Source organism: Bos grunniens, chromosome 18, assembly GCF_055505025.1.
Source record: "Bos grunniens cultivar Pamir isolate PY7600 chromosome 18, Bosgru_T2T1.0, whole genome shotgun sequence".
NCBI lineage: Eukaryota > Metazoa > Chordata > Mammalia > Artiodactyla > Bovidae > Bos > Bos grunniens.
The window spans coordinates 53,429,646-53,453,407 of record NC_141182.1 but is presented as its reverse complement, the minus strand read 5'-3'; the positions used below and the strand labels follow the sequence as shown (position 1 = coordinate 53,453,407).

Sequence of the window (23,762 nt, the reverse complement as noted above, 5' to 3'; positions counted from 1 at the left end):
AAGAGAAGCCACCGCAGTGAGAAGCCCGCACACCACGACTAAAGCCCGTGCAGCAACAAAGACCCAGCACAGCCAGAAATACAACAAATAAGATGAATTTTAAAAAAGAAGAGTAAGGAACAGTGCAAAGTGCTGTTAAAGAAGAGCTGCCTGGCATGCATCTTTAAAATGAACCTGGAAGGTGTTACATTTCTATGGCTCTTTAGCCCTTTGCGTATGCTTAAAAGAGTGATGCAGTGGATTTCTTTTAAAATTCATTATGTTCTTTGCAATAATTTAAATTTAGGATGGAAAAAATGGATCTGACCACTTCAAAGTGTATAAAGAGGGTGCACAGTTCTTCCAAAATTTGTTGAGAATACACAGGAGCAATGCGATGCTTATTTGGCTCCTACACAAGGGTGTCTCCCTGTAATTATTCCTGAGTGCCTGTCTGTGGGTCTGGGTCTGCGTCTGTGGGAATGTGGGCTGTGGTTTGGGGACACCGTCCAGCAGCTTTCAGCCTCCTCCCTCTAGCATCAGTGTCCCCTCCCTCTTGGCACTGGCAGGACGTGTGTCCTTTAGCCATTCCTGGAAGAGGTCTTCATCTTTCTTTAGCAGCAGAAACTGGCTGGGGACCACATAGGCCTTGTCAAAACCCCTTTCCTCCAGCTTGTCACCCAGGTCTTTGCCAGCCCGGGCTAGGCTTCCCACTGACTTTTCCCCCATGGGTTCTGTCCTGAAGTCTCAGTGCCTTTGGGAGGTTGTCCTCTTGCTCAGGCTTCATCCCTGGCTCTGGTTCCCGTATTGGCTTCTCTCACCACCCAACTCCTCCCAGTGATACCTCAACCCACTTGGGATCCATCTTATTTTCTTTCCTAGTTGGCTTTCCAGTTGTCCCAACAGCATTGATTGAACGAAGCATCTTTTTCTCACCACACTGGCATGTCTTCCCACTCCGGTATTCTTGGGCTTCTCTTGTGGCTCAGCTGGTAAAGAATCTGCCTGCAATGTGGGAGACCTGGGTTTGATCCCTGCGTTGGGAAGATCCCCTGGAGAAGGGAAAGGCTACTCACTCCAGTACTCTGGCCTGGAGAATCCCATGGACTGTATAGAGTGCATGGGTCGCAAAGAGTCGGACACAGCTGAGCGACTTTGACTTTCACTTTGATATGTCTTCACAGCTCAGACTTTTCACTTTTGGTGTCATTCTTTCAACATATCTCCCGTTTGCACATCTTCTCCATACCATGGCCTGTGCTGAGTGCTGGGGACACAGGGGTGAGACAAACCCTGTCCCTGCCTGTTGTATTCATCCTTATCTCATCCGTCCATTAACACTGCCCAACGGCTTGTCTGTGCCAGGGCCTGTGCTGAGCAGTGGTGGGGACACAGCCCTGCCCTGATGAGTCTCCAGTGCAGAGCGGGACACAGGCCCAGCCCTCGATGATGAGGGGTAGTTAGTGGGTCAGTGCTGGGCTGGGCAAGCCTGGAGGGGACCTTAGCCTGTCTGTGGGTTTGGGGGAGGGCTTTGGAGAGAAGGGGATGACTCAGAACTCAAGGAGGAGTGAGCCACAGTGGAAAGATGGAGGCACAGGTGCAAGGGTCAAGGTGTGAATGAGAGGAATAAGAGGCTGGGGTGGCTGAAACGTAGACGGTGGGACCAGATGGGCATCCAAAGACAGATCACACAGGGCCATGTTAATACATTTGGACCTGGTCTGGGAGGTCATGGTGACAAAAGAAGGGCGGCAAGGAATCAATTAATTTGCTTTATTATTTTTCGAAGAAAATTGATTTCTGCTAATAAAGGTAACACTTGCTCAGTGCAGAAGACCTGTCTAGCCTCTTGTCTGTGCTGTCAGCGTCCTGTTGTACTCTGGCACACACTTCTAGGCATGGCCCCCTCAGCGCTCCCTGAGTTTCCTGTCTCAATATTTGTCAAGAAGGGGTGGTGACCTCATTTTGAACTCCTCTCTCAACTCCTGTTTACAAGTGGCAGAATCCTAAGCTAATGGGCAGGGGCATAAAAGCTCCGGAAGTGTACAGCTTCAAGCTCAGCTGCATCCAGGAACCCAGACAATTCCTGGAAGGCGCAGTCCCCTCCACGGGCCCTGTGTTTCTCTGTGCTGTCTTCTTTCTCAGGCAGTCTCTCTCTTTGGGGACAAGATGGCCTCAGTAACTCCAGTTTCACATCCCACTCACCAGGCAACCCCAGAGGAAGGAGGAGGCCTCTTTCCTGAAATTCCAGGAAAAGTCCCAGGGCTGAATGCCAGCATCTGAAGATGAGGGGAGGGTCAGGTTTACCTGAACAGCATGCGGGAACAGTGGGGGAGCGGCTTCCCCACAGGAGGGTCGGGGAGAGTTTCCAGAAAGAGGAGTGGATGCTGGGCTGGCAAACCTAACAGATACCCACTTCACGGGGGCTTTAGAGGAAGAGCAGGGAGGGGGCTCTGGATTCCTGAAGAAAGAGGCCTGGGAGCTACTGGTATGTCAGTGGCCTAGACCTTCCCTGTGCCCCTGACTGCCAAGGTCACAGCTCAGCAGAGCCCCTTTCTAAAAAAAAGTGCCTCAATGAACGATGTGGCCTCACTCCCAGCAACTCCCGGCTGGGCCACTGGCCTTCACTCTTGACCTCTGGGCATTGACCACCAGTCCCAGGCCAGAGGGGCAGGCCTGTAAAATTTCAGCATGGCACCCGCTCCCTCAGCGGTTCCTGGAGTCCTCCTGGTTCACCCTCTGCAGCTTCCTGTCAGGTGGGGAAGAGGTTCTGAGGGTCCTCAGCTTATCTCCACTCTCAGGGGCACCAGGGCCTGCTATCCTGGTCTCCTGCCCCACCCCACCCACAGGTGCCCCCCCCCACTCCCTCCAGGCCATTCCGCCCTCTCCGCTCTGTTCTTGTGGCTTCTGGCTTCTTTCTACCCGATCACCATCTTAGTGGGACTTGAGGGAAGAGCAGAGTATTTCATCTAAACAGGCTTGACCCCAAATTCTGGGTCCAGGGTGGCTTGTTTGTTGATTTTTGGGGAAAAAAATTTTAGTTATCTGTTTTGTCTTCAGTTTTTGGTTTCAAGTTCCCATAGTTTAAGGGTCAGAAGAGTTAAGTAGGGGAAAGTCTCCCGCCACTTCTGTTCCCCAGGCACGCTGTTCTCCTCCACATCGGCAACCATGGTTATCTTGAGTATTTTCCAGAAAAAAACAAACAAACAAACAAAAGACAACTGTGCATTTCCAAGCAGATGCTGATATGCACCCCCGCCACCCCACTTTCTTTTTCCGTGAATTCAGCAAACAGGAGACACTGTGCTGGTCCTCACTGCTTTTCACTGACTGTGCTCCATGGCATCCTGGAGAGAATTGTCTGTCTACAACAAAAAACTTCCTTACTCTCAGCTACTGACAGATTCTTGTAATTTCTGAGACTGTAGATAGTCTCGTAGGGTCTTCCTGGTTTTGTTGTTGTTGTTCTTATATCATAAACGATGCTGCAGAACTCATGTGCCAGGCAAGCCTTTCACACCTGCAGGGTGAATCTGGCCAGAAGCGGAATGACTGACTCAAAGGTGTGCAACAGATTTACCCTGGCAGCCGAGAATGTTCCCAAGGTTCATTTCCTCCCAGTCTCGCCACCTGGAGGCTATTTCTTTTTTAAAAAATTTATTTATTTGGCTGCACCAGGTCTTGGTTACAGCATGTGGGATCTAGTTTCCCGATCAGGGATCGAACCCAGGTCCCCTGTGTTGGGAGCATGGAGACTTAGCCTGTGGACCACCAGGGAAGTCCCTTCTTCTTTTTTTTAAATCTTGTTCCTTTGAGCTCAGGGTAGATTTAAAGAAAAGTTGTGAAATGGTGCAGAGTTCTTGCAGACCTTTCCTTCAACTTCCCCCCATGATAGCATCCTCTCTAAACATGGTACAGGAAGCAAACCCAGGGAAGGAGCGCAAGTGCAGTGCTGGTAACGCAGCCACCCATGGCATTCCCATTTCACCAGTGTTTTCACCGAAGTCCTTATTCTGTCTCCAGATCTCATCTGGTGTCCCGAGTTAGTTGTCACGTCTCTGTAGCTCCCTTTAATCTGTGACAGTTTCCCGGTTTGTCTTTGTCTTCCTTGACCCTTTCGAAGAATACTGGTTAGTTAATTCTGTAGACTGTCCTTTGATCTGAGTTTGTCTGATGCTTTCCCGTGACTGGAAAGAAATTCCACGTTTTTGGCAAACATAACCCAGAGCCAGTGTGTGCTTCTCAGTGCACTGTGTCAGGAAATTTAGGATATCAGCCGGATTTCTGGTCATACCGACCTTGGTCACGTGGTCGAGGTGGTGTCTGCTAGGTTTGTCCAGTGTGAAGTTAGCATTTTTCCATTTGTAGTTAATCTAATTTTGCAGTATATACAAGGACCAAGTCATTAAGTCATTGAAATTAATGTAATACTCTATGTCAGTTATACCTCAATAAATAAAATGGGGGACTTCCCAGTGGTCCAGTGGCTAAAACTCTGTGCTCCCAGGGGGAAGCAGGGGGCCCAGGCTCAATCTCTGGTCAGGGAACTGGGTGCCATGTGCTGCAACTGAGACCCAGCACAGCCAAATAAATAAATAAAAATTTTAAAATGAAATAAATCTCTTGGGGAAGACACTCTGAGACCATACAGATATCCTGTTTCTCCTGAGACTTCTGCCCACTAATTTTAGCGTCGTCTATGGATCTTATCTGCGGCAGTTATTGTTGTGTTATTTATCCAGTGTTGATTTTCTGTTTCCTTCTTTTCTTCTCCATTTACTATTTGGAAGTCTTAACGTAGGAAGAACTGTTCCTCCCTCTTGGGGGCTGTTTTACCAGTCACTGCGGTGAGGGAAAGGGGGTTCACCAAGGACATGGAGACTGGATCCAGGCCCAGCCTGCCTCCAGCCTGTGGTCTTGGCATTTGTAGGAGCAAAGAGGACCCTCTGGGTATTGCTAACAGTGACCTTGTCTCCCAAGCCTGGAGGAGCACACCCCTGTGTATTTTCTGTCATCTCCCTGCACCACACCCAGTGAAAACTTTTCAATTTTGAGATTCAGGAGCCTCAGCCCAGGCCTGATTATAACAACGACAATAGCTGCCCAGTATGGAAACCTTCAGCTGGTGCCAGTCTTGATGGAGTCACACACCCTATGGGTAAGGATTATTATTAAACCCTTTTTATAAAGCAGGAGACTGAGGCTTGGACAGGGAGCATCGCTGGGCCTCCAGCCTTGGAACTGCTGAATCCAAGGCTGGCTCTTAAAATAGCAGGTTCCCCTGCAGGAGGGAGCAGAGGGACAGCGTCCCACCTTCATCTCAGGCCAGCAGAGGGAGACGGAGACCCAGTGTCCCCTGAGGTCCCTGTTCCTGGAGAGGAGATTTCTCCTCTGTGTTGGGCACCCGGCCAAGAACTAGACAGCTGCTCAGTTCACCTGTTACATTCAGAGCCCCTTTCCACATTGGCCATAGACAGCTTTCGTCATTTCTAAGACCACGGCATCTTCGGGGTTCACTTGCAGGAAAGAGAAAACACTCCAGCTCTTTTAGAAAAAAGGATGGTTCTCAACATTTTATTGTTAATATAAACATTTCCAAACATACAGCAACATTGAAAGAGGTTTACATTGAATACCCATATACCCCCACAAAGAGTCTCCCAGTAGCATCTTACTGTACTTCCTTTACCACGTTTTGACCCATTAGTCCATCCCTCTATCCATCGATTAATCTGTCTTATTTTTGGTACATTTCCAAATAAAGTAGGCAGAAAGCAATTTAATACAAAGGATGAGGTTTGCAGAGTCATTGAAAGGGCTAGAAGAAGTGCCTCTTGGCTGGGCTTCCAGGAATACCACCACAGAACTGACCCACCAGGGGAGATGCTGCCTCTGACGCTGCCTGCTTGACTTCTGTATTGAAGAACACACTGATTTAATGCCATCCAGGGGCCAAGAAGCCATCACACCCCTGAAGTTGGTAATAGGACACTGGACATTTACCTTGGAAATCCTTGAGGTCCCTAACCTACCTTCACCAGCAGAACCCATGCAAAGCTGCAGTTGGGGGACCCTATCTCAGTAATGTCTCCTTGCAAATCCTGGGTGATGCGTCTCATTGGTGGACTCTTAACTCATATCCTGGTCTCGCGTGGTCAGTCAGTTGGGGAAGTACCTTGCAGCCTGTTGGTACAGGAAGGCCCAGTCACCTGGGACTGTTGCAGCACAAACAAAATCATCTACTTCTGGCAGCTGAGTTATTTTCCACTTTTTACCTCTGTAAACCTCACTGCCAGGAACATCCTTGAGCCACAACTAGAGAAAACCCTTGCAAAGCAATGAAGAGCCAGTGCAGCCAGAAAAAAAAAAAAGAACATCCTTGAATGCCTGTCTTTCCCCCTCATGGATCTCTTGCCTCTCTGGGGCTAGGAGGAAGACCAGCAGACTGGCCTGCAGCTCAGGAGAATCATGAGGAAGGAGAAGGTCCAGAGAGAAGTTTCTGCACCATCTTGTGGTTTATGAACTCAGCAAACTGGGGCCTTTGGCTCAGCATGTTCATTTGCTTGCAGAAAGAAATCTGCCTTGCCACCACATGCTTCATCTTCCCTAGCCATCATCCTTCACCCTCCGGCTAGAGCTGGAAACCTCTCTAATTTGGTCTGTTTTGCAGACAAGGAGCCCCAGACCAGGAATCTGTGGTCCATAACTTAGAATCTTGGAAAGAAGAGACCACTGGTGACCCCGGGCCGTGTCCTCAAAGTGAAGGTTCAGGAAGGAAGGGGAGGAGTAAGGGGAGGGGACGATGCCTTCTCAGGGCCTGGACGTTCTTCCTGTAGTATTTCCTGCAGTTGTCCTATTCTGACTTGGTATTGTCTTCAGAGATGACCAGGAGCTCCATCTCAACTGAGCAGCTCTGATGGAAGGAGCAGTAGAGCCCACAGCCCTCTCCGTGCGCTCCCTGGGATCCAGGGCCACACTGCCTCCACTGAGTCACCTGCACATCGCCTGGGGGCCAGAAACAGCTCAGCCTGGGCCTGGGCAGAGCTGGGAGGCGGGCTCCCTGCCTGGGAGTGTCTTGGGCCCCTCCCCTCTTCACTCTAGTTCAGCTTTGATCCCCCTTTCTGGGGACTGCCCTCATCTCCTGTGGTATTTGTTGACTTCACCCAGCTAACATCCGCTCCTCTTCCTTCCTGGCTGGCTTAGTCTGTTCTACTCTATTTTATTCTCGTCTGTTTCTTTTAGTGTTTTTTTTTTTTTTTTGCCACACCATGTGGCATGTGGGATCTTAGTTCCCCAACCAGGGATTGAACCCACATTCCCTGCATTGGAAGGTGGATTCTTAACCATTGGACTGCCAGGGAGGTTTCCTCTTTTAATTTTTAATGACTTTATTGAGGTATAATTGACACATCATAAACTGCATGTATTTAAAGTATACAACTTGATAAGTTCTGACAAACGTGTACACCCATGAAACCATCACCACAGCCTAGAGAGTGAACATAGCCGTCACCCCAGGGTATCCCTGTGCCCCTTCCAGCCCCTGCCTGTGACTCCCCGATCCCTAGGCAACCACTGATCTGTTGGAGAGCAGCTTGCATTTTCTAGAATTTTATGTAATTGAAATTACACAATGTGAATTAAAATGTTTTTACTTTAAAGAGACGCTGGTTACCACATACCACATTGATTTTGCAGCTTATGATCATAGATCTGCAATTTACAACTCCTGCTTGGAAGGCTGTCATACCCACATCTCACCTCACATTTACCACCCTTCAGAAGATCCTGGCTTTCACACCTCCTCTCCCTATACTCACCCCGGGTTCTTGGCTCAGGGAGGGCAAGCTGTTAAGAGAATGGCCACAGCAGGAGGCAGAGGAGAGAAGAGTGAGGACTGACTGGGTCCAGGGGGTCTCCAGCGAGGTAGTTACTGGAGAAGGTGATGTGTCAGATCCTCCTGCTCGAGTGGACCCTGGGCCCCATTACACCGGCTGCTGGCGGGGCCCGCCACCCTCTGGGGTTCTCCTGGCTGGTGCATACTGACACTGCAGCAACAAAGCTTCCCGAGAAAGATCCAAAGTCTCCTGAGATATTTGTGATTAACTTCCCAAGAACCTGTCTTCCCCATGAAGGTTATTCAAGTGATCTTATCACATGGCCATAAAACTTCAGGTCATCAAATGGTGTCATGCACCACTCACGTGCCTCTGGCCCTAATAGTCACTGATAAAGTCCCCTCCTGGTGCGCCCCAGTGGTCCTGCAGATCAGCCCCTCAGGAGTGGCTGGTGCCCAGGGTGCACCCCTGGGTAACTGAATGCAGAGCAGGCCCCTGGCCTAGCAGGTGAAAGAAGCTCCCTGCTAAATGGTCCCAGCATGTGGGGGTTAACATGCATTCCTCTGGACTCCAGATCTTTCTATAAACCCATACATACTTTTTTTTCTTGGAGAAGAAAGTGATAAATTCCTAGAATCAGAACTGTGAGTCAGTGTTTTCGTTTTCTTCAGATAAATACCCAGGAGTGGGTTTGCTGGATCATATGGTAGTTCTATTTTTAATGTTTTGAGGAACCTTCATACTGTTCTCCACAGTGGCTGCACCAACTTATGATCCCACCAACGATGCCCACGAGTTCCCTTTTCTCCAAGTCCTCACCATCGCTTGTTATTTCCTGTCTTTTTGATAATAGCCATTCTCATAGGTGTGATAGCTCACTGTGGTTTTGATTTGCAATTCTCTGATGATTAGTGACATTGAACATCTTTTCATGTACCTGCAAGCCATCTGTATATCCCCTTTGAAAAAAATGCCTGTTCAGACATCCTCTGCCAATTGAGTTGTTTGGTTTTTCTGTTGTTGAATTAAATGAGTTCTTTATATATTTTGGATATTAACCCTTTATCAGATATATGATTTGAAGATATTTTCTCCCATCCCATACGTTACCTTTTCTTTTTGTTTATGGTTTTTCTTTACTGTGCAGAAGCTTTTTTAGTTTGACTTGTTTATTTTTGCTTTTGGTGTCAAATCCAAAAAATTGTTGCCAAGACTTATGTTAAAGAGCTTACCACCTGTTTCTTCTAGGAGTTTGATGGTTTCAGGTCTTACAGTCAGGTATTTAATCCATTTTGAGTTAATTTTTGTATGTGGTGTAAGATGTGTGCATGCTAAGTCACTTCAGTTGTGTCCAACTCTTTGCGACCCTATGGACCATAGCCTGCCAGGCTCCTCTATCCATGGAATTCTCCAGGCAAGAATACTGGAATGGTTTGCTATTTCTTTTTCCAAAGGATTGTCACATCCCAGGGGTCGAGCCTGCGTCTCTTATCTACTGCATTGGCGGGCAGCTTCTTTACCACTACTGCCACCTGGGATAGTGGTACAATTTAATTCTTTTACATATGGTTGTCTAGTCTTCTCAGTGTCTTTTATTGAACATAAATATATTTTTGAAGATAATATTTCTTCATGATTCAATCTTGGAAGATTGTATGTTTCTAGGCATTTATTCATTTCTTTTAGGTTGTCCAATTTGTTGGCATACAATTGTCTATAGTACTCTCTCGATCCTTTGTATTTCTGTAGAATCAGTAGTAACTTCTTCATTTCTGATTTTATTTGATTCCTCTCCCTTTTTTTGTTGGTCAGTCTAGCTAAAGATTTATCAATTTTGTTTATATTTTCAAAGAGCCGGCTCTTGGTTTCATTGACCTTTTATGTTGTCTTTTTAGTTTCTATTTCATTTATTTCTGCTCTGGTCTTTGTTATCTCCTTCCTTCTATTAACTTTAGGCTTCATTTGTCCTTCTTCTTATTCCTTGAGGTATAAAGTAAGGTTGTATATTTGAGAGTTTTTGTGTTTCTTGAGGTAGGTGTTTATCACAATGAACTTCTCTCTTAGAAGTGCTTTTGCTGAATCCCATGAGTTTCGGTATGGTGTATTTCATTTTCATTCATTTCAAAGTATTTTTTATTTCTCCATTGACCCATTGGTTGCACAATACATGTTGTTAAATCTCCACATATTTGTGAATTTTCCAGTTTTCTTGTAATTGATTTCTAGCTTCATACCAGTGTGGTCAGAAAAGATACTTGATATGATTTCAGTCTTCTTGTTAAGGCTTGTTTTGCTGCCTAACACATGATCTATAATTGGAGAACATTCCATGTACACTTGAGACTTGAGAAGAATGTCTTTTCTGTGACTTTTGGATTGAATATTTGGCTTAGACAAGTCTTTTAAATGTATTTGTGTTTTCAAAATTACATTAATTACTAATGTTGTCAAAGGAACATGAGTATTTAAAGAGTCAAATACATCTGTGATTTATGACAAAAAGAAGAAAACTCAACCATCTTCTTTTCTACCTCAGTTCCTGTTCCCCAGTTTAACTATTTTATCTGTTTTATTGTATTTACCACTGTATTTTCAAAAATTGTTTTCCCTCTTAGAACTGCTTTTGCTGATTCCCATGAGTTTTGATATGTTGTATTTCATTTTCATTCATCTCAAAGTATTTTTTAGAATTTCTCTTTGAATTTCTTCATTGATCCATTTGTTGTGCAATATATGTTGCATAGTGTCCTTTAAAATTTAAAAATAGAACTATATACGATCCAGCAATCCACTCCTAGGCATATATCTGGACAAAACAGAAACACTAATTTGGAAAGATACATGCACCCCAGTGTACATAGCAGCACTTTACAATAGCCAAGACATAGGAACAACCCAAGTGCCCATCAACAGACGATTGTGATTTTGCTGGGAAGAAGAGGGACCTCAGTCCTTGTCTTCTTTGAAGGAAGAATTTAGCAGAGATTAAGACTGTGAAACAAAAATAAAGCATTTATTAGAAGCAAAGTATGTGTGGAAGAAAACACAGGGGAACTCAGAGTGAGTTGTGTGTCAATAGGAGAGAGTTAAGTCTCTTACATCCGGGCAGTCTTTGGGTTGCCTCTGACACCGTCTTGTCTGTGCCCATCTTTGGTCTGACTCAGGGTCCTCCCCAGTGTGTGTGCGTCTCTCAGCCAAGATCAGTTCAAACATGAAGGTTTCTGGGAGGTTGTCAGGACAAATTATGGGCTGGTGTCTCCTCCCTCCCTTTTTCTCTCCCCTGGACTGAGGACCTTCTCTGCCAGTGTGTCAGGCAGGGAAATCCTCTTAACCACAAGAATTAGAAGAATGTGGTTGCTTTGGCTTTTACGCAATCAAGGCCCTGATGATACCTTCTATCTCCAAGTATCAGCCAGGAGACTGGTTGGAGCTGTTCAACCTGGGGCCCCATCTATGTCCTGCCTCAGTTGGATTAAAAGAATGTGATATATATATATCTAATATGTGTGTGTGTGTGTGTGTGTATACATACATATAGAGAGAGGTGTGTGTGTGTGTGTGTGTGTGTGTGTGTGTAATGGAATATTACTTGGGCATAAAAAGTAAGTAGTGCCATTTGCAGCACATGGATGAACCTAGAAAGTGTTATGTTTAGTGAAATAAGTCAGACAGAAAGAAAGGAAAATACTATTTGATATCACCTATATGTGGAATCTAAAAAATAATACAAATGAATGTATATGTAGAACATAAACAGACACACAGATACAGAAAACAAATTTGTGGTTACCAAAGAGGAAAGGGAAGTGGGAAGGGACCAATTAGGGGCATGGAATTAACAGATACTAACTATATATAAAGTAGATAAGCAACAAGGGTTCACTGTATAGCACAGGGAATTATACACATTATCTTGTAATAATCTGTAATAGAGTATAATCCGCGAAAAGACTATTACTATGCTGTACACCTGAAACTCTTGTTCACAATACATAATATATTCAGTTCAGTTCAGTTCAGTCGCTCAGTCATGTCCGACTCTTTGTGACCCCATGAATCCCAGCACGCCAGGCTTCCCTGTCCATCACCAACTCCCGGAGTTTGCTCAGACTCACGTCCATCGAGTCAGTGATGTCATCCAGCCATCTCATCCTCTGTCGTCCCCTTCTCCTCCTGCCCCCAATCCCTCCCAGCATCAGAGTCTTTTCCAATGAGTCAACTCTTCGCATGAGGTGGCCAAAGTACTGGAGTTTCAGCTTTAGCATCATTCCTTCCAAAGAAATCCCAGGGCTGATCTCCTTCAGAATGGACTGGTTGGATCTCCTTGCAGTCCAAGGGACTCTCAAGAGTCTTCTCCAACACCACAGTTCAAAAGCATCAATTCTTCAGCGCTCAGCCTTCTTCACAGTCCGACTCTCACATCCATACATGACCACAGGTAAAACCATAACCTTGACTAGACAGACTTTTGTTGGCAAAGTAATGTCTCTGCTTTTGAATATGCTATCTAGGTTGGTCATAACTTTCCTTCCAAGGAGTAAGCGTCTTTTAATTTCATGTCTGCAGTCACCATATTGTAAATCAACACACCCCAATTCAAAAGGAGAAGAATTGAAGGTGGCAGTGCGCCACCGTGATATGATGTTAAAAGTTCTAGCAGAGTGACTAAGGGCAGATGAGCAGGTTAGGCCAATCCTGCCTTTCTCTTGGCTAAAGCGACCTGTGAAATTCTCTCCCGCTTGGGAAGGGCAGCATTCTTGACTCCTGAAAGATAGGATAAACATCAAGCTTTATTTAAGATATAAACTTCAAAACAGACAAGAATGTTTGGGCAAAATTTGGTTGCTTATAGTGACATTAAATACAATAAATTTGAGGACACCCAAAGGAAAGATGAGACGTTCATCCACTCATTAAACATTGCCTGAGTGCCTTCTTGATGCCAGGTGCTGGGCTGGGCATTTCTGGGAACCTGCCCTTCAGTCTAGCCTCCAGGCAGTGACAAAGGAGTTCCCCATGAAACAGGGAGAATTGCCAAAGATCCCAAGAAACTTGAAAACAGTGAAACCAACATTTCTGGTGAAAGGTCAGACATGCCTGGGTGAAACTGATTTCTGTATCCATTTTAGAAGCAAGGAGTTCTACATCCGTATTTAAAGAAAAAAAAAAAATTCAACCTGGAATAAACAGTGTCATGATAAGGGAAGCCTGGGAGCTTCGCCAGCCTAGAGGAGGTGTTTGATGCAGCCTAGCTGTCAGAGAAGTGTCTTCCTCTAGGAAGAAGAGACCCTCCAGCTGAGACCTAAAAAGTGAATTGGGCACAGTGGGAAAAGAGGAGTGCAGGGCTGGTATCCCGGGCAGAGGTGAACTCAGCTGTGAGATGGAAGGGCAAGCAGAATGCGCCTGCGCCCAGCCCTTGCGGAGCTCGTGACCAGTGGGGAAGACAGATCTGTCACCAGTGATACCCAGGATTGATCAGGGCTGGGATGTAGGAGCCCAAGGAGCTGAGGATGCCCAGAGGGGTCTTAGTCCTGAAAAAGGAAGCACCTGAGACACACCTTGAAGAACAACTAGGAGTTAGCAGGCATTTCAACAAAGTCAAAAGATGTTTCTTTGAAAAGGTTAATACTACTCAAGGGGAAAGACATAAAGTTCCATTAAAAGGGATGAAAGACGAAAGATGAATTCAGATCCTAACTCTAGGATGACAAGAGTATATCATGATCAACTATAGCCCCCAAATTTGGCAATGTAGAGGAAATGGACAGTTTCCTTGAAAAATACAATTAACAATGTTGACACAAGAAAAAATAGAAACTCTGAATAGCCCTATATCTGTTAGAGACTTTGAATCTATAATTTAAAACCTTCCCCTTAAAGAAAATCACAGGCCCAGATGGCTTCAGTGATAAATTCTTCCAAACATTTAAGAAAGAAATGAGGTCATTACCCAAACTCTTCTAAATAATAGAGAATGTGGAACACTTCCTTATTCATTTTATGAGTCGAATGAGATACTGATAACCACAACCTAACGAGGTCGTTATAAGAAAGAAAAATTTTAGGCCAAGATCCTTCTAAACATGGATTCAGATATTCTGAACAAAAATGTTAGCAAGTAGAATCCAGCACTGTATAAGAAAGATAATACTTTATAACCTAGTGGGATTTATTCCAAGACTACAAGGTTGGGTCTAGCATTTGAAAAGCAGTCAAATATGTGGGGTCCCAGTTTTGGACAGTCTGTTCTTTCCCAGTTCTCTATTTGTCCTTGTTCCAGTACTGTCTTGTCTTAATTACTTTAGCTTTGTAGTTAGTCTTGAAATCTGATTGTGTAAATCTTCCAACTTTGATCTTCTTTAAAATTTTCTATTCTTAGGACATCTGCATTTCCTGTGAATTTTAGGGTCAGCTTGCCCCTAACAACGAAATACTTCATTAAGATGTGTGTTGGATTGTCTGGGTTATGCAATGCCCTGTGATTCAGCAGTTTCATTCCTGGGAAAGCTTGCTACTGTAGGCTCTCTGAGTGTCCATCCGTGGGGTGTGGGTGAATGAACTGTTCAGTCAACACACTGGATGAGCTGAACGCATGGCAACACCATGGATCTCACATATTGCTTAACAAAAGAAGTCAGAACAGAAAGAGTAACAGAGTGCTCTATCACGAGGAAGACAGACTAGGATTTCAGGGAGCTTTCATCTATCATGAGCGGTCAGAATAGTGATCTTAGGAGTACCGACTGGAAGAAGGCTTGAGGGTGGGAGCCATTTGGAGTGTGAGAATGTCCTAGATCTTGACCTAGATGATGCTTACATATTACAAAACTATGCAGCTCTTGGGGGAGAATGGGTACATGTGTATGTATGGCTGAGTCCCTTCACTGTTCACCTGAAATCATCACAACATTGTTTGTTAATCAGCTATACCCCAATACAAAATAAAGATTAAAAAAAAATTCTCTAGCTCTACAGTTAACATTTGTATACTTTGTGTAAGTTATATTTCACTAAAAAGGGAAAAAAAGAATGGATGGGGGTGGTCACTGGAGAGAAAGTTATTTACATAACTCAACTGTATCATCACTGTGCACCAGCCCCAGCCAAATGGAAAATGGAGTTTAAAATACCATGAGTAATAATGGCAAAACTATTAGTACCTAGGAATAAATAAAATTAGAGAAGTGCAAGGCTGGCAGAAAGAATGCGAGGCTAAGTGGAGAGAGAGAGAGACCATACTCACGGATTGAAAGACTCAGTGTTGGGAAGATATCACTGTCCTAAACATTGTCTGGAGATTTGGGGATCCAACCAAAGTCTAGGACAGTGGCTTTCAGCCTTTTGCCCATGTTCCAGTCGCACACACAGTCATATAGTCCCACACAAAACAAGAATAAAAGTTTTGTGAAACAGTCCGTGCCCTGAGTTCATGAGATTGGCTTGGATGTTTTGTATTTTTTTTTGTTGTTGTTATATTGATGAGCTTGGTTTTTTGTTTTTGTTGTTTTAGTTCCACATGTAAATGAGATCATCGGGTATCTGTCTTTCTCTGACCAACTAGGGTAATGCCTCCAAGTCCATCTAATATTTTTTATTATGTTGCAGGAAGGGGTACCCCTTCCAGGGCCCGAGAGTGTGCTCTTTTCTAACACCTAGAAATGCGTTGTCTGAGGAGAAACACGTGCTGACAAAGCAAAAGACTTCATTGGGAAGGGGCACCTGGGTGGAGAGCAGAAGGGTAAGGGAACCAGGAGGACTGCTCTGCCACGTGGCTCGAGGTCTCAGGTTTTACGGTGATGGGGTTAGTTTCCCTGTTGCTCTGACCAATCATTCTGACTCAGGCTCCTCCCTGGTGGTTCGTGCATCACTTAGCCAAGATGGATTCCAGCGTGAGGGTTTCTGAGAGGTTGGCAGGATATATCATCTCCTCCCTCCTCCACTGGCTTCCCAGGTGGCGCTAGTGGTAAAGAACCTGCCTGCTAATGCAGGAGGCATAAGCAGCTAGGATTCAGTCCCTGGGTTGGGAATCCCTGGAGGAGGGCATGGCAACTCCCTGTAGCATTCTTGCCTGGAGAATCCCATGGACAGAGGAGTCTGGCGGGCTACAGTCCATGGGGCTGCCAAGGGTCAGACACGACTGAAGTGACTTAGCACTCACCTCCTCCCTGGGCTCCCCCTGAATTCTGGGCTAATTTTACAGGACATGCTGTGGGCGGGCGTATCCTCTCTCCTTTGGTCCCTTCTGAATTCTCCAGGTTAGCATTTGCAGGCAGGACCTCATTCCTTATCAGGACCTCCTATTGCAACACAGGTCATGCAAGTGGTTATCATCATACCTGACCAGGGTCAGTCACCAGTTCCCTAAAAATTACATTCTTGCTTATATTTTTAATGATAGTTTGTGCAACCACACCGGCCTCATGACCCACTTATGGGATGAGATATGCAGTTTGAGAACTGTCATGCAAGAGAAGGTCAAGTCATCCTAGAAAGTCATCGTCCAGCTGAGAGCAAACTGACGTGCTCCGTGGAGTAAGAGTAGAGAAGCTGGCTGACCTGATCCTGAGGACACATCAAGGCACCGAGGCCCCTCTGCCAGGCGGCCCCCACCCTCACACAGCCCATCACAGGGGCTCCTTTCTAGCGTAGTCACGTCACACCGAACAGTGTCTCCATGATTGGTGCCTTGTATGTGCCATTTATTTTCATTTTTCTGACTTACCTGATGCACAGAGTGCAAGGGACTGTACTATAGCCCCTGAACAGCCAGTGTGTTAAACCTTGATCTTGAGAAAGAATGGTCTGACCTAGGGAGATTGCGGGGTATGAAGTGGAGAGGGGAAGAGGGCTTGCTGGCTTCCTCCTCGGCCATGTTGGGAGCCAAGGGAGATGGTGAGAAGAGTGTAAATATAAGAATAAAATATATATTACAAATCACTTGTAGGAATGGGGAGCAGAGGGGTCAGGGAAAGATGAGGTGCTTATCTCTTATGGTGTGGCTGGGGGACCAATAGGAACTACAAAAGATATCATTTCTGTTGTGTTAGGAATACAACATTTTCAAACACCTGGAGCATCCTTTCTTTGAAGTATTACCGAAATCCACATACTCTTGTGATTTGGTGCCTGCCGTTGCCCGGTTTATAAGGAAAAAAAAAAAGAGCAAGTTCTTCTTTTACAGTCAAATTTTATGTTGTCCCTTTTTGTCCTTGAAATTATACTTACAGTTTCATTCCCCGAAGAATTCTAATGAATGATGTATCAGCAACCAAAATATGTACAGAAATTCAAATTTGAATCTGTTTAATTTCCTATGTAAGGTTCTAAATGTTAAAATATTTTCTTCTGGTTTGAATTGCCTTTAAAATTATTGGTCCAAAAAATAAAATTATTAGTCCACAATTAATTAAAACCTTTTATGTGTTCTACATTTTCTGGATAATTATTATACATTAAAAGTAAAATGAGAGGAAGGAAAATGAATCTCCAGATAAGTCAGAAAACAGGACATCACCCCCAATAATCCCAAGTGTCCTTGGATGAATGTTAACTGTCTTATGAGCGAGTCAGGGTTCAGCATCCATTCTGCCTTGTTTCTAAGACTCAAACGCTGAGAATCTTCCTTCACAAAGAAACAGCTAGGCAAGGAAGTTTTTTGTTCCAGCAGCATCAGTCAGCTATGAGCTTCTTCCAGGATATGTGCCCAGAACCTTACTGTGAGGAGCTCCATCTTCAGAGTCGATGAAGATCTAGGCTGGGAGCCAGACTTGCAGAGGCTCGGGCACCCTGTGCTCACAGTCGCTTAGCATCCATTCCCACATTTCAGCTGCCCTTTCTTTGGATCCAGGAGGTGCCCCCCACACCGCCGCCGCTGCATTTGGGGAAGATCTGGAAAGGGTTCTGCCTCTCTCAAGTGGGTGGGGTGATGGTACCCAGGGAGGTGGCTTGAGAGACAAGCAGAAGGAGCTAAGCTTTCAGCAGTTGACCCTTTCTTTACACCTCCTGGGACTTTGAGCCCTGGGAGCTCCTAGTGACCTTCCAGGAGCTTGGTCCCCAGTCTCAGAACCTCCCCTCTGGGGCACAGTTTCTCATTCCTGGCCCCTTGCCAGAATCTTCTGGGAGATTTAAAGGATGCCCTCAGGGTCACCCCAAGAGGGGTGACTTGGTGTTCCTCAGACCAGGCCAGGGGCAGGGTCTTCTTTAAAGCACCCGCCTGGTGATTTTGGCTGCTGTGTCCCCAATTCTCTGACCTGGACACCGAGGCGTGGAGGGGCGGGGGTGGCAGGGGGCCCTGAACGCACAACCTGACCCCTCTCTTCCCCCGCAGTGTACCACTGGGTGGAGATGCGGACCAAGATGCGCATCATGGGCTTCCGGGGCACGGTCATTAAGCCGCTGAACGAGGAGGCGGCCGCCGAGCTGGGCGCCGAGCTGCTGGGCGAGGCCACCATCTTCATCGTGGGCGGCAGTTGCCTGGTGCTGGAGTACTGGCGCCACCAGGCGCAGCAGCGGCGCAAGGAGGAGGAGCAGCGCGCCGCCTGGGACGCGATGCGGGATGAGGTGGGCCACCTGGCGCTGGCGCTCGAGGCCCTGCAGACACAGGTGCAGGCAGCGCCGCCAAAGGGTGACCTGGAGGAGCTGCAGGCGCAGATGCGAGAGGTGCGCGCCCAGCTGCGCGCCGGGGACCCGCCGTCCACCCCCGGGGCCGCGTCCACGTCCCAGGCAGCATCCTCACCCAAGAAGTAGGAGCTTGCTGAAGCCTGAACTTGGACGTGGCCTTTTGTGCCCTGATGTGGCCTTCTCCCTGCGTTACCCTTGCCTGTGCTGGCCCAGGGGAAACCACCAGGATGTGGATGGATGGGACTTGGCTTAGGTCACCCTGCTGCTGACCCGTGATAACTTTCCTACTGTGACCAGTGGCCAGCAGGTGAAGCGTTACGTGGCCCCTCCAGCCTCTGACTCAGGTGGTGCAGTCCGCAGTACTCACCCCTCCCGCCCACTCCAAACCGCACAGACCCAGGGCCCAGCCAGCAGGACAGCAGGCTCACTCCTGTGGCAGAAGACCTGGAACCGGACTTGAGCCAGATCAACCTGTCAGCCCCCCCGTTTACGGTGATCAGTGTTACGTTTCCCTGGGACGCTCATCCTTGACATCAGAATACCTCCTTCCCTTTGTCAGGTGGTGCCGGCCATTGTGAGGAAATGCAGTGTCTTTCAATGCGCTTCTGCCTCCCTCACCTTCTAAGGTGGGCTCTCTGGCCATCACTCCTCTCTTTGAGGGGAAGACACAGGGGATCTTGGCTTACAGTTGATCCGTCAAATATTATATCTTTCCCCTTAACCTGATGCATGGTCTCTTCCCCCGAGACACTCAAATGGAATTTTCCAACAGAACCAACCGCCACCCCCTTCCTTTGGTCTAGGGCACAACCCACTGGAATGGCTGTGCAGGGTCTTCTAGCAGTGCCCTACCACTCCCACTTCTGGGAGTCCTGCAAATTCGGGCCTGCAGATGGCTAGTCTGGCCTGTCTTGCAGCCTCAGCCCCCTGGTTACCTGTCCTCAGAGTCCCAGGCCTTTCCTGATGTGTCCTTTCCTGCCTTCCCACTGTCATCTTCAGTGGCATCGCTCAGGGTACTGCCTGCCATGGATTAGATGACCACATCCCCATGTCCCATCAGATCTGTAGATCTGTGTGCTCTTGCCCTCCTCTCATGGGGCTCTGGTCCAGCAGACCCTCTTCACGCAGCATTACCCTCCTGCCTCCAATCCCCAACTCACACCTCCATCCCACTGGGCTTGGCTACCAGTTGGTCTTAACTCTGTTATTAGTTTCCAGGACTTCCATAACAAATTACCACAAACTCGGTGGCTTAAAGCAACAGGAGTTTAGGGACTTCCCTAGTGGTCCAGGGATTGACTCTGCGCTTCTAGTACAGGGGGCGCAGGTTCAGTCCCTGGTTGGGGAACTAAGATCCCACATGCTGCAGGGCGGCCAAAACAAACCAAAAAAAAAACACCCCACAACTACAGGAGTTGTGGAGGTCAGAGATCTGAAACCAGGGTGTTCACAGATCTCCCTCCTTCCACAGGCTCTAGGGGAGGATGCTTTCTTGCCTCTTCAGCTTCTGTGCCCTCAGGCATCCCTTGGCTTGTGGCCACATGTCCCCAGCCTCTGCCTCCATCTTCCCATGGCCTTCTCTTCCTCCCTGTCTCTTGTGAAGACTCCTGTCATTGGATTTAGGGCTCACCCTAAATCAAGGATGATTTCACGTCAAGATCCTTGACTTAATTACATCAAAGATTCTTTGCACATAAGCTCCCATAACTTCCTGGGTGAGGCAGCCCAGGAGTACTTTGGGACTCCTGCCAACCCCGTGGGACATTTGGGGAAGCACAAGGGTGAGAGGAACAGTCCAGGAACCATACTTCACAACGTGGCTTCTCTTCCAAGACTCACCTCTGAAGCGGGAGGGGTCTGGGCCCCACCAGTCAGCATTCTGTCTTTCAGGCTGTCGCTGTTTAGTCGCTAAGTCATATCCGAGTCTTGTGACCCCATGGACCGTAGCCCACCAGGCTCCTCTGTCCACGGGCTTTTCCAGGCAAGAATACTGGAATGGGTTGCCATTTCCTTCTCCAGGGAATCTTCCTGACCCAGGGATCAAACCTGTGTCTCCTGCATTGGCAGGTGGATTCTTTACTACTGAGCCACCTGGGAAGCCCCTTTCAGGCTGTAGATGTTGCTTACTTAAAGGAGCCCTGGAGTGAGGAAGTCAGCTGAAGGATGTGTTTGAGAATCATGAGCTGATCTCCAAAACGGGTACAAGGCTTATTGAAATTAGGAGAGAAGTGAGAAGAAAGATGAGAGGGAGGTGGACTACTCGGGGAGGGGGCAGAGATCTCTACACAATAGCGAAAGCAGGGGGTGCAATTCTCTATCAACAGCCCCCCATTGCACTCAGGATCTTAGCATTTGACGAATGAGGTGAGACCCATGCCACATCTGTTTCCCAGCAGCTGCAGGTGGGGTGGGAGGGGCCAGCTTTCTCTCCTTCCTCCCTCACCTACCCTCCCCAGGGGGGTGAAAACCACATGGACACAAGACCCACCCAGATAGGAAACCAAGAAACGGGTTCTGAGATAGCATCTTAATTCCTTCTAGAAGAGCCTCCACTGATACAGAGGGAGCTGAGGAGGTGGGCCCAGGTAGGGATACTTTTTAAATTGGAAGTGACTTGAGTGGGTTAAATGATGAAGGCAAGAGACAGAGCTGCCACAGGATGATGGAGTGGTTGACTGAGCCAGGTGAGCCGGCTCAGTACCTGTTTCCATGGTTACCTCTGGTGGGGGTGGGTCCACTCTGGCACTGACACATCTCTGGATCAGGGTTTCTGGAGGCCAGGGACTGTAACTGCCCCCCACATCACATCAGTGTCAGTGACATCAATGTCAGTGACCTCTCTTGTCAGTTAGATGTGGTCATTATCAGAGTGGTGGTGGTGGTTTAGTTGCTAAGTCATGTCCGACTCTTGCAACCCCATGGGCTGTAGCCTGCTAGGCTCTTCTCTTCGTGGGATTCTCTAGGCAAGAATACTGGAGTGGGTTGCCATTTCCTTCTTCAGGAGATCTTTCTGACCCAGGAATCGAATCCGGGTCTCCTGCACTGCAGGCAGATTCTTTACCAACTGAGCTACAAGGGAAGCCTCTGGTGGAGTTAATTATTGAATTCCAGTTAGGCGCAGGACACTGTTCTAAGTGCTTCATATAGTTGGCATAACATTATTTTCTTGGTTTCCTTGATGAGGAAACTGAGGCAGAGAGAGGGAACATCAACTACCCAGGGTCACACAGGAGGGGAAGAAGCAGACGTGGGATGAGAAGATGGGCAGTCTGGGTTGGAGCTCCTACCCCCTGCGCCACCCTGACCCTGATATAGTGCTGCTCTCGCATCTCGGACTCAGAACTCAGCCCTGACGCATACTCAAGTGCGGCGAGACGTGGGATGTAGCCGCTTCACCCACTGCGTGCGGGTGGGGTCAGTGCATGTGAGGGGAAAGAATCCCCCCAAAACGCACAAGACCAGAGGATGGCTCATCGCTCTGGTTTCCTGCTAGCTAAAATTTTGTATCTATTTGTGACTTGGGAAAAGGGGTTAGAATAAATTTGTAATTCAAATTGGCTGTCTTCAAGTTGGTGTATTTTTTTCCCCACATTTAAAAATCCCTGTTAACCTTAGAAAAACTGTCCTTCGTTTATTCTTTCATTCAAAGAACTGTCACCGAGGGAATTGCCTGGAGGTCCAGTGATTCGGACTCTGCGCATCCACTGCATGGGGCAGGAGCTTGATCCCTGGGTGTTGCCCCGCCTGACCAACAAACAAACAAAAAACTGTCACCAAGGCGCCCACCATGTTCCTCACTGTGTTCTGTGCAGGGCTGGTGACCCAGCTGTGAAGGAGACAGCCCCAACCCTACCCCCAGGGGGCTTACAGTCCAGTATTTCTCTTCCAGTGTTATCTGCCCCGTGGTTATTTGGGAAGGAGGGACTCCTCCTCCTGAGGAGGGCTGTTAGCCATCAGAAGCAAATTCTTCAACAGTGGCTCACAAAAGCCTCATCCGGTGTTCCGAGGACTCTGCCTCTTGTCATCTCCTGGCAGGCCCTGTTGGTCCCCATGTTGATTTCCCCGTTGGGCAGGCCCTTGCCTGGGGAGAGCCACCCCAGGAGAAAATGGACTTCCTGAAGCCCCCACCTGACCCACTGGCCCATCGCTGAGCTGGCCACTGTGATGCTGTGGGGCCAGGCTGGGGTCCCCCAGCCCCTATAGGCAGAAGGAGAGGAGAAGCATGTCCAGAGGAGGGTGGAGAGGGCACCGTCTACCCGCTTACTGGACAAATGTTTACTGCGCTCCTGGCCCTGTTCTATCTAGCAGCTGGGAGGCAGCCAGGAACTAGACAAGGTTGCCGTTACCACGGAGCCACCAGCTAGTGCAAGGACAGTAAAGGAAAAAAACTAGGGTCTTCCCTGGTGGCTCAGTGGTAAAGAATCCACCTTCCAATGCAGGGGAATGTGGGTTCGATCCCTGGGGGTGGGGTGGGGACTAAGATCCCACATGTCTTGGGGCAATTAAGCCCTCGAGCCACGACTACTGAGCTCATGTTCCACAGCTAGAGAGCTGTGCACCGCAACGAAGACCCAGCACAGCCAAAAACAGGAAGGAAGAAAGAAGAAAAACTAATCCGGGTCTGGGTGATGGGGGCTGAGAAGAAAGAGTTCAGGAGTAATGGAGATGGGGGTGTAGATCAGCTGGTCAGGGAGGAGATGCGAGGAGCCCTGTTGGCAGCTGCCAGAGTGAGAAAGGGTTAGCAGGCCCTGCAACAGTTGGGGGGGGTCTGCCTCTTCCTGGACCTGCAAGAGGCTCTGCTATGAGAACAGGGCTGGGGTCAGCGGACTAAGGGCCTGGCGCTGCCTGTCTTTGGGAATAAAGATTTATTGGAATCCAGCCACGCTCATTTGTTTGTGTCTTTTTATGGCTGCTTTTGCATGGCAATGAGAGTTGAGTCATTTGTGAAAAATACCATTTTGCCTTCAAAGATGCAAATATTTACTATTTGGCCCTTTACATAAAAAGAGTTTACTGACCCCTGGAACAGAGTAAGCAAGGGAAGAAGGACGGGCAAAGGGCTCCAGAGGACAAAGGCTGGCCCCCTTGCCTCAGTTGGCACAACTCTGGAGGGGCCAACCAGCTCCGACACGCCCATCAGGTCAGCTCTTACGCCCCCCTGCCTGGGCCTGCATCCATCACGTCCCCACCCACGAGAACTACTTCCTGGAGATGCCGCAATAACCCTGCCATTCTCAGATTGCAGAGTCTCCATCTCAATCTACAGCAGCAAGGTGAAATAAGACCTATGTTTTATATAATCCACCATATATATGTATAATAATT

At 47.6% G+C, this 23,762-nt stretch overlaps 1 protein-coding gene across 2 annotated transcripts in view; it reads left to right on the top strand.

Annotated features, from left to right (window-relative positions):
- Positions 1-23,762, top strand: part of OPA3 (outer mitochondrial membrane lipid metabolism regulator OPA3) — a 66,843-nt gene that overhangs the window by 14,433 nt on the left and 28,648 nt on the right. Inside the window, exon 2 of one of the 2 annotated variants that reach the window (XM_086353165.1) lies at positions 18,145-21,991. The exons of the other annotated variant lie outside the window; for it this stretch is intronic. Coding sequence (XP_086209291.1) covers positions 18,145-18,563 — 419 coding nt within the window. The 3' untranslated portion in view covers positions 18,564-21,991. Of the gene's footprint in view, positions 1-18,144; positions 21,992-23,762 lie in introns of those variants that run through there. 2 annotated transcript variants of the gene reach the window in all.